The following is an 11387-nucleotide window of genomic DNA, read 5'->3' as shown; positions in this document are numbered from 1 at the left end:
CTTATTTTCAATAAGCAATCCTGAAAAATATTTGGGGGTGCTTAACTTTTTTCCAGGTGTATATATAGGCCTATTTGTTTTATATCAGTGGCAGGAAAAGTTTATGAATGTCTGGTAAAAGATGCTTTGTAGTCATATTAACAAAGTTTAAAATTTTGATGGATAGTCAACTTGGTTTCACAAGGTGAAAATCTTGTCTTACTAATCTTCAAAGACGTTACTGCACATATAGATGAAGGTAAGGATGTGGATTTGGTGTATCTGGATTTTAAGAAAGCATTTGACAAGGTGCAACACAAAAGATGTGTGGGGGTATAAGTTGGCTCATTGCATCAAAAAATGGCTAGATGGAAGAAAGCAGACAGTTGTTATAAATGGAGTTCAGACAAACTGGATTATCACATGCATTTCAATGTAGAAAGGTTAAAAAACTTGAACATCAGTTTTGGTCAGATTTAGTTGACTTAATGATAATTTATTAGTTGCTTAGAAAGTTGTAATTTTTGTATTGCTCACCATATCATATAAAATTAAATATTAAGGGTTATCCAAGTACAATATTTGTAAGCTATGCTTTCTAGTGAAAAAACATTCATAAGGGATTATTTCATGCCCTCGATATAAATATATATATATATATTATAAAGGCTCATTATTTTGTTGCAGTATTTCAAATTTGAAATACAATGGAAACATCTGCGTAACTTTGAAAGGAAAAAAATGAAATTTTGTTTGAGAATGAAAAAAGTATCCTGAGTTAGTAAGATACCTTCTCTGAAAGTAATGTGAAAAAGTTTTACTTCCTTCTTGGGTCAGTCAATAAAAGTTTAATGTCACAAATGGGGCACTTTAAGGCTCAGCATTTGGACCATTGCTCTTTTTGATTATATCAGTGACACAGATTAAGGAATGGTAATTAAATTGTGTAAGTGTGCTAGTGAAATTAAGGTATTGGGTGTTGCTGGCTGTGAGGAGGATGTTGCTGCTTGAAAAAAGGACTTAGATCATTTTATGAGTTGGAAAAGTGTGCTCTTGTTATTGTATTCAGATAATAGAGGCCTAAATCCTATCATTCCTTCAGATAATCTTCCATTCCAATAAGTCAGTATCATTTCTTAGACAGTGAAACCAAAACTATACACAGTATTCCAAGTGAGGCCTAACTTGTGGTTTGTTTAGATAATAACTTTTTTTTTACTTTTAATCAATATATTTTTATGAATACACCCTCACGTTATATTGATTGTGATACGATGTGTATTTGCATATTCAAAATTTTAATATAGCATACTCAACCCTTTGTATTTCAGTAGCTATATAATTCTCTGGTTCATTATTATGCATACTTAGACAATTTTTAATAATCATATTTATTATTTTGCCCTTGATTTCTTCAGCACAAAAGTGTAAAGATAATAAATTTTAATCTCAGTAATTAGTAACTTAAAATATTCTATATACCATTCCATATCTAACAGTCACTTTCTTTAAACATAATTTTATGTTATTCTGAGCTTCAACTACCAATGATAGTATGTACAAAATTTTTACTTCCAATAAAGATGATGAAAAAAACAATTTTTCTTGATTCTTTGAAAGATGTGCTTATATTGATTAATTGATCTTCGTGTTAATTACTAATTATCTACACTATAAAAATGAAAGGTGAACTTATGGTAATAACCAAAATTGTAAGGGTATTAAAAGCTTCTCAACCATTTTGTTTCAAATACTAAATTAAACCTCACTGATGGTCATTTGCTATAATTGTGATTATTCGAAATGCTAAAGAAATAAAACAAAACTGTAAAATAAAATACAATGACTCAAAACAAATGTGGTATACAATGTGTTTAATATACAAATGGTTTAATTCAAAGGTACACAATATGAAATATACATGTGTAACAACAGATAAAATGTACATTATTTACAGTGCTTTACTAATCACTATAGTTTACAATATCCTTCATGAAAATCACATGTTGGAGACATACAGTTTAAACACTGTGCTAAAGTGTATATATATCTGTATATTCATCACAAACACATAATAACAGTAACAATCCACAATGATAAAACATGTTCTGTATACACTACTGATAATAAAACACACAATGTAGCCCAAAGTTATAAAACCCTACAGCTATACAAATAGTTCATCTAACTATGACATGTGGTATGGCTCCTCTTATTTAAGCGACTGGCATGTAAAAACAATAATAATGTATGCAACAGTCAGTTTTCTGAATTGTCATTCCTAACAATTATATACAACAAGGAGACTTATGAACATTAAAAATTCTTATTACTACCACTACTTTAAAATTCTGCTTCCCAACAAGATGAACAAATATAAGTATTGTTTTATGTTCTCAAATATTTTTAAGTGTTTAAAAACCATTGGCATAATTTCTATTTACTCCAAGCTTCTCACACCAGCTCTGAACAAAATTTGACATCAGTTTTAACTCATGCAAGATTTCTATTGTAGAATTTTTTTTTTTTTTTTACATTTTGGCATCTAATATTTACGAAGAACAAATAAACAGATATTAATATGTATGATTGACTAAAATGTACAAAATGATTGTGTATTTGCGTATTAACTTATGGTGGTGACACACAGACAGTATTGTCTGTTATTAATCACAAAATAAACATGATCACAGTTGACTTTAAAAAAAAAAGCTGAATACAAGAAAGTAAGAAATTATATCAGCCATGCATAACACTCCTGGAAGCTAAATAACTTCTGTATTTTCAAACAACAAGGAAAATTATGGTTTAAATATCAAAAATACAAATCCAAAACATCAAGCCATACAAAATTGAACTGTACATTCCACAACCATAAAATCCCAGTGTTTAAAATAATATATCTACCTATTACACAAACATGAAAAATGACAAAAAAAAAAGATAATTATATCAATAAAAAGCTTACAAAATTAAATATAAAGCTAAATCTCTTTCTCTTTTATGCTATATTGGCATGATCCTGGAATACTTGTAAAATTGTAATAATGTTCTAAACAAAGTAATTTTTTATGTGGAAAATTAGGGAAAACAAAACAGAAAAATTGGAACCTACACATATGATGAAAAACATTTTGTATTTATCATGGTGTCAGCTACTTATGAAAATACTGATATCCAATGAACAAGTAACATTTCTAATTACTAATGGTCTTAATCATTTAGGATAACTCTTCCTCTGTCACTAAATAGAACAAGCTCAAGTGTGAGACATGTAATTAAATACCATTAATATTTTAATAATCTGATTAGCCACTTACCTATTCTTACAAGACCTTAATGCTTTTGGAAAGATTAAGAAAGTTTAGAATTTATATCACTTGTTCATAGTGAGAAGTATATCATACATATATATCAGAATGCCTTTATTATAAATACTGATGCACACAAAGTTAAATAAAGAAAAAAGCAATAAAATGTATCTTAAAAATTATGTTTTACCATAGTAACACAGGATGGCTAGATTTGGGCTTGAAATGATGATTGCAATCATTCTATTTGCACCAACTGACTTCTTACCAGTATTCTATGTTAAATCAGAAACACTCCAAAATATTAAGGTACACAGATCAAGTGGAATAATATTTTAAAAAAGGCATGAGGAAAAACAACAAAAGAATTTCCTAACAACATAGTTTTAATGAATTTACATATTAAAGCCAAAAAATTAAGGTTACCCTTTATCTATATAATATGAAACATTTGGGAATTATGTAAATACTATTAAAGGCTAAATTTTAAATGATTATCTGGAAACCACACCTTCACCCTCACTCTACTAACTTCTCTGTTTCTATAAAATCTTTAATTTACAGTTAAAGGTTTCAATGATTCTAAGCCTTAACATGGCAAGTGTCAACTTTTTTATAACCCTTGAAAATGATACACAAGTAGGTATTTGATATATTTTACTATAAGTAAGATACACTAGTTTTAAAGGATTAATGTATACTATACTCCATTTTCTTTGACAGAAAATAAAATATATATTTATTACTAATGCAACAAGCTCACTCATAAGTTTCAAAAGATTTCTATTAATTCACTCATCTTTATTTCATAGTGATTTATAGTACAAAAAGTATCTATAAAAATCATAAAAAGAGTATTTAATCTTTTATAGAAGAAAAAGTAAAATCAGAAAAGCAAAATAAAATATTTATTTTTATAAATTACAAGTGTAGATAATACAAGTTATTAAAAGCCAGAAACACTGCTGGCAAAAGTCATTTGAAAATGTTTTCATTGAAGAGGTAGTGAATGTATCCAATTTTGTTCTCGTGTTTAGCACTTAAACAATTACTGAACATCATATTAAAAGTTTTTAGTTAAAAAAATTATAGGAATATCTAAGTTTAACTTTTCAATACTCAATTCTTTAAGAAAAGAGAAAGTAATAACAGCCTTATGAATTACAAATACTGATGCTTGGGAGTTTACTTTTTCTATATGTTTTTAGCTAAAAAGTGTCCTACTAAAAACACTTAAACTTCTTGTGACATTATTGGAAGCATGTAAGCAAACTGAAAAATGTACAGTTGAAATGCCAACAAAGAAACAAGATTTTTTTACATACTCCAAACAGTAAATGTTCAGTTATGATCTTCTTAAAACAAAGTCTAACCCTATGTAAATAGTGTGCACTAATGCACGTTGATAGCAAAATAATTTTATAAAATCGTTGAAAAGAATAGAAATTTAACATAACATTATATACTTGCTAATCAACTTTCTATTTCATTTTCCCCAAAATTTAAGATGTGAATTTCAAAAATATAAGTTACGTAAAGTTACTAAGTTGAAAAAAAGTTCTCGTTCAGAAAAACAAAGTATAGACAGATCTTAAATAGACAAATCTTACGAGATCAATTGTCTATGTATCATAACTACAAACTTGTCTTTTGTGGTAGAAGAAAAAAGGAATTCTAAAGTAATACATGACAATTAGTGATTTTACAAGAGAAAGAAAACCTTTACTTCTTAGAAATTGAACTTGATTATATGAAGTTAGAGACATAAGTATCTCACTAGACTGTGAACAACCAAGTACAAACTTTTTTTATGGAAAAAAAAAGTTCTTAGAAAAATAAACCCAGCTCTTTAGTGATAAAGTTACTTTACTTGGAAAGAAACTTTTGTATCATAATTTAGACTAGAAATGCAAATTTGTCACATTAGGTAAAACTTGACTGTTAACGGTGCAGCTATCAATGTGCTTTCTCCTGTGGAAATAAACATTATTATGTTTCCAGCAAAAAGAAAGACGTTCTCTTCAAAAATAGAAATGGGACTGTCAATGACATAACATTTCCTAGAAATGAGGAAAAATACATGGAATAGATTTTAATACATTTATAATGTTATTATAGTTGAAAAGAACTAACCCTTTATACCCAGTAATGGTTCTTATGGTTTTACTCTAAAAAAGAAAACACCAATCTTTACATCTATTTAAAACAAATTCACCTCGAACCTAACAAATGACAAGAGATAAAACAAAAAATCAGTGAAGAGGAACTGGTGCAGAAAAATTTATGGAATAAGAATCATGCAGATAGAGACAAAGCTTTGGTTCTTAAGTTACATTAAAATCATATCATGTCTTGAAAGTACATCAAAATCTATTGAACAATCTGGTTACATAACCAGACAATTAATACAAAAAACAAAATTTAAATCAAACATGTCTTGATCTCCTCTGGCCAACTTCAGGTTAGGAAAAAATGCCTAAAGTTGCTTAAGAGAAAAAAAACTACATAACATGCAGCTTATCACTATAACAATCAATATTCAAATATTGAACACAGTGATATAATACATAAAGAAGTGTCCTAACTGTACATAGTGATAACAACAAATGGTACAGTCAACTGATGCTTTTATGTGTTTAATATTTTTACAAGAATGTCTAAACTACAAAATGTGTGGTAACAAAATACCACTTAGTCCAATAATAAGTTATATCATTGCCAAGATGGTGTGAAAAAGTTTCTAATTACCGAATATCATAAAACACTCGTGAAAATGAGATAGTCATTTTTCAATAGATATTGACTGTACTGGTAAATCTGAAGATACAGGAGGGGTGGAGGTTACTCTGGACACTGCTGGTGGTGGCATCAATGTCTGTGGAGTTGCTGGAGTACTTGGAGCTGAAGTAGAACATTCTAATTCAACTTGGTTCCCTGATGTGAAATCACTTGATGAGGTTGGAGTTTGGGGATTGGCAGCATTGACACTTGTATGTGCCATCAGTTTTTGACGAACTTCACGTATTTTCAGCTGTAGTTTATACTTTGTAGGAAAAATGTCACGATGTTGCTGTTGAAAAGCTGCTGTGGCTTGAGCTACATCAAAAAAGGTTACAAAAAACTTAAAATGAGTAACCAATTTTGTTGTTTTTCAAATATTATCATTATTTACAAGCATAGTCTTATTTATTTATCTGATAATTTAACACTGCTTTTCATATTGTGGTTAGAGAACTGAATATTTTAGGAAAGAATTTCTAAAACATTTTAGTTGCTTGGTTTTAATCACTTATTCTAAAGGGAGAATAAATATAATTTTTTTCCCCCATTCATTAGTGAGTTATGGATTAGTAATACTAGAAGCAGTAACTAATCTCTTCAGATTTGGTCATGCTTGAAAATCCTCAAAATCAGAACATGTATAAAATTATAATAGCATACTTACTGAGCTTTGAGAATTAAGTTAAACATAATTCTAGAAATCAAGGCATTATTTCCGTCATAACTGCCAAATGATTTCTAGAAAAAAATTATCTATGATGATATGATAAAATGCTTGCTAATGAAACTGAAAAAAACACTTTGCCAAGAAATGCAGTTAAGTAAAACTTAAAATCTATTTATTTTAGATACACAGAGTATAATATGTATGGTTACAATGTTTCACCAGGTTGACTTGATATCATTGGGTATAACGACAGCACGTGAACTCATGATTTAGATAACATGAAAAATTAGTGAACAGGTACACTGGTATTTGATTAGTAAAAAAAAGATGTTGAAAATGAAGAAATAATTAATGTTCTTTTTCTACAAATTAGGAATCTCTATTATAAAATCAATTGGAACTCAGCCAAAGTAATATATAGAACTATATAACCATACATATTATATATTTTAACACTGTCCATAACTGCAAATTAGGTGAGCTCATGTTAGTCAGTAAAAAATGACCCATTGTCGAATTTTTTTTTAGCAATATTGTTAGCCAAAATGACAATGGTGTAGCCTATTTTTAGCTTCCATGGACCACTAGTTGCTCCAAGCCGATGAATCAAAATTCGTGTTGACTACTTCAATGATTGTAAAAAAAAATGCAATTCCAGTTCAAAATGGAACCTTTATCTTACAAATATAAAAGGCCTAGATGTTAAAAATGCTTAGCATGCTCTCTATGTGGTCGTGATAATAATGCAACAAATGATAGAAGAAAATTGTCATGGCAAAATTACAATGAGAATATTGTGAATATCAATAAAGAAGTTGTACATGATGAAAATGATGATATGGATTTTATTGATAATGACATTTTGGCAGGAACGCCGAGAGCCAGCACGGTCCCCGGGGCAAACATCCTCGCCGGGCCCCCCTTTCTCTCTCTCTTTTTTAACATTTTCAAGAATTTATTAAAAAGAAGATCCTAAATTAGGACAGCAACGAGCTCATAAACCAGACAAAATCATAGCAGCAGCCATTTTTACCTCACAGTATAAGCATAAAAACTTTAATAAAGTTTTAACAAATATTTATTAATCTATAAAGTAACAAGTACATATTAATTATTACTCAAATTATTATTTCAGTCGTTTTTAATGTATCAAGCGTCTATATGCAAAGAAAAGCCAAAAACTATGGTTTTTATCATTAAATGAAGATATAGCCTAAAAATGCTTTGCGGGCTTTACGGCATAACCAGGTTTCATTCACCCGGGTCCCTGGGTAGTTGCCCCCTTTGAAAATAATTCTCTAAAAGGTCATGAAATGTACTCTTTAGTGAAAGGGTTAAAGTAATATTATTACCCAATCTCTACATAACTACACTGCTTCTATCGGAACTGATGTGCCACTTCATTTTCACGATCTCCAAGTATTACATAATGGTTTCAAAGAATATTAAACTGACTGGTCAAAAGGATGTACTGGTATAGTAACTGAGTTTGGCATTATCTGAAAATACTATTAGACCCAGATTTTTTTATTGGTGACAATAAGTGTTATTTTATTTTAATTAATTATTTATACTTAGTGGCAAAATCTATTTTTTGTAATTTTTTCTGACAAGTTTCAAGCTTCGGGTATACAATTTATTTTATCAATTAATTTTGAAAATGGTTAGAAGTTTTCACTTGCACACTGGCAACATCTGATATCTAAGTGCACTGAAGTACAAGCAGTATACAATTTACACTTGAAAGTTTTTTTTTGTTAAATATCTCCTGAATGGTTCAAAAGAGCTTGAAATTCTGTATGTGAATGCATTAAACACCATGTCTTTTAACACGAAAAAACTGCTGAGCTTATATAACTAATGCTTTAAAAGCTTGATTGCATGTAAATATTTAAAATCTTGAGTGCCAGCATTAAACTTTAAATCCATAAAATGGTATCCCTTAAAATCTCAAGTATCTCCAACAAAAGTAAAATTTCACAGTATACATATGATTTATGTTTACATGTTTATTATATGATAACTATGGAGGCTGTACTAATATTTAACATAATACTTCACTATTTAATAATGCTAGATTAAAATCCTTACCAGTAGGATAGGCACTTTCTTTTTGAAATAACTGTAGAACCAATTGTCGCCGCTGGTCTAGAATTCTTCGTGACTGACCTTTCTCCCCATCATTTGGAGTTTTAGGTGTTCGTGGAGAATAAACTTCTTCTGATAGCTCTGAAATATAATGACATAAGGGTACATTGAGATTTTATTCACTTCATCCTCTTTATTAATCCTGATGAATTAAATGAAGAGTCAATCTTTTCATACCACAAAAATACTCAAAATATTTTTTGTGTTTATAAGTAAAGTGAAAAATAATGTTTTACATACTACTTCATTAAATAATAGATAAAAATTTTTTTTACACATTTCCATTTACTTTTAAACATACACACACACATATATATATATATATATATTTTTTAATATTAAATTTATAATGTATTCAATTAACTACAATGCAACTGACCAATACACAAAAACTCTGTAACACCTACAAAAAATGTTGACTTTTTATACTAAACAACCATTCCCCAGCAAGTAATAAATAAGTCTGCAAATTATTTTGTTTTTAGCTTATATAGCAGCATTCTGTAAAAACAATTTTAGTACAGCAGTATTTTCTCACCAAAGGATCACATGTAATATTATTTATAAATATCTTTCCAGACACTTATTGACTTCGGACTTATTGTATCCTTTCTTCTAGAATTATGGATTATCTCTTAGCTTCATTATTACAATATCATGCTTTTAGTTTTATGTGAGGATAGTCGGAATGTGTGGTATTGAAATGTTTTTAGCAGTAGCTCTAGCTACTGACCATGTGAATAATTTACATTTTTTGTTTTCTTGTTTGATATATATATTTTTTCGATACTAAAACTAATTGTGTCGTAGGCATAAAGCTGTTTTTTTACCTTGAATCTAGGCTAATATAACCTAGTACTAACAGTAATAGCTTTTATTAACTACTAGGTACAACAGCTACAATCTATATAATCAGCATCTACACTGCATCTGTATAATTTGGCAGAAAATTGTCTTTACTTGAGAAAAAAAAAAAAAAAGAAGTTAAAAAACATACTTGGAGACTGCTGGTAAACATAAACACTAAGTTTCATGTTTGACTGATTACACTTGAGATTTTTTTTCTGAAATTTCCTTTTCTGATAAATAGCTAAAATTGAAAAGATCAGTCTATTAACATCAAAAACTTACCAGGATTAGCTTAGAAGGAAGGAGCAGTTTACAGAAAAAAGTTCTATTACTAGAAAAACCTTATCAGGAATACTGTGTTTTTCTGTGAAAGTACTGTTACTCAAAATTATAATACATTTTTAAAGAGTACAAATATCAAAAATGTATAACACAAATAATAATATCTTGTATAACTACCATTAGAAAATAAAAGACTGCTAGTAAAAATGTTATTTTTGTCTTTTAAAGGTGGTGAGAAAACTTGTTTACAAAAGAAGTATTGTGAAACCAGTTAAGCTTCTTCTACTATCGATAGATGACACTGGAAGGAAAATATTGTTTATAAAAAAATTTTGGTGCTTTCAAATACTCTTCTAATATCTACAGATGGAAGAAATTAATCCATTATTCTTCATTTCACAGCATTTTGAATGAAGCATACTACAATTATCTTATGACAAGATAAATGAAAATTGGGAATTTAAAAACCTGCAAATAGGTATCATAAAAAATAAGTAAAGAAACAAGGCTGGAGATATTGTAGACATTATTTACTCAAACTACAAACCCCTATTTTGTCTCCATGCTGTTACCTAGAATTACATTTGGTGCATTCAATATAGGGATTTTGAAGCAATTCTATCGCAAGGATAAACCTATAAGCAATCTTGTGGAACACACCATCTCTGCAGTGTGCATTGCATGGCCATCGAATTATAATACGCAAGTCGACATGGCTTGACAGTGCGGATTGGAACAGTTAAAGAATACCTAATCAAGCACCACTTGCCACAGACAGGACCCAAACAATGACTACTAATAAAATGTGTAAAACCAGATGAAGAGGAGGAAGTGGGACACCCACCGACATGCGAGTAATATCTAACTACTAATACCGATTGACTACAAGGGTAAGAGGAAGGGTAATAAGAGCTGACAAAGGATCCATGCGAAATTCCACTGGTTGTGAAAAGCCCACAAAAGAACCCACACATGATCCTGGCCTAAGGGGATAAGGGCTACCATGAAAGATCACATTCCCAAATGTGATAGAATGTCGCAAGCTGTAATGGAACTGAAAACCCATCGACTGAAGTCGAAGGGCGGGCCCGACTGAGATGTGTGTAGAAAAAAGAAAACACCCAAATGGGCAAGATATCGGATAGGTCACAGTAAAGACTTCTTCAACTTGATTAACAGCATATTAGAGCCTCCTCCAGGGGCAGCTGATAAGGGTAATAAGCAGACTCCTGTTTGGAATAAGTTAACAGTAGCCAGTTGACCAAAGAAAACACAACCCGAGAGCACATAAGTGAAGAGCAAATGATCTAAATGCCTGACAAAACATACAGGGCCGAAGCAACATGCCCATCAACTTTGAATAAAATGAG

At 29.8% G+C, this 11387-nt stretch overlaps 1 protein-coding gene across 1 annotated transcript in view; it reads right to left on the bottom strand.

The window, feature by feature from the left end:
• Positions 1-1836: 1836 nt before the first annotated feature.
• Positions 1837-11387, bottom strand: part of LOC106468014 (protein capicua homolog) — an 80583-nt gene continuing 71032 nt past the window's right edge. The window contains 3 exon segments of the mRNA XM_022395947.1: positions 1837-6386; positions 8830-8967; positions 9884-9976. Of these exon segments, the coding sequence (XP_022251655.1) occupies positions 6073-6386; positions 8830-8967; positions 9884-9976 (545 nt within the window). The 3' untranslated portion in view covers positions 1837-6072.

The sequence above is a fragment of the Limulus polyphemus genome, unplaced genomic scaffold (assembly GCF_000517525.1).
Source record: "Limulus polyphemus unplaced genomic scaffold, Limulus_polyphemus-2.1.2 Scaffold2, whole genome shotgun sequence".
NCBI lineage: Eukaryota > Metazoa > Arthropoda > Merostomata > Xiphosura > Limulidae > Limulus > Limulus polyphemus.
Note: the sequence above shows the minus strand (reverse complement) of the source record. Positions and strands in the feature narration are given on the sequence as shown.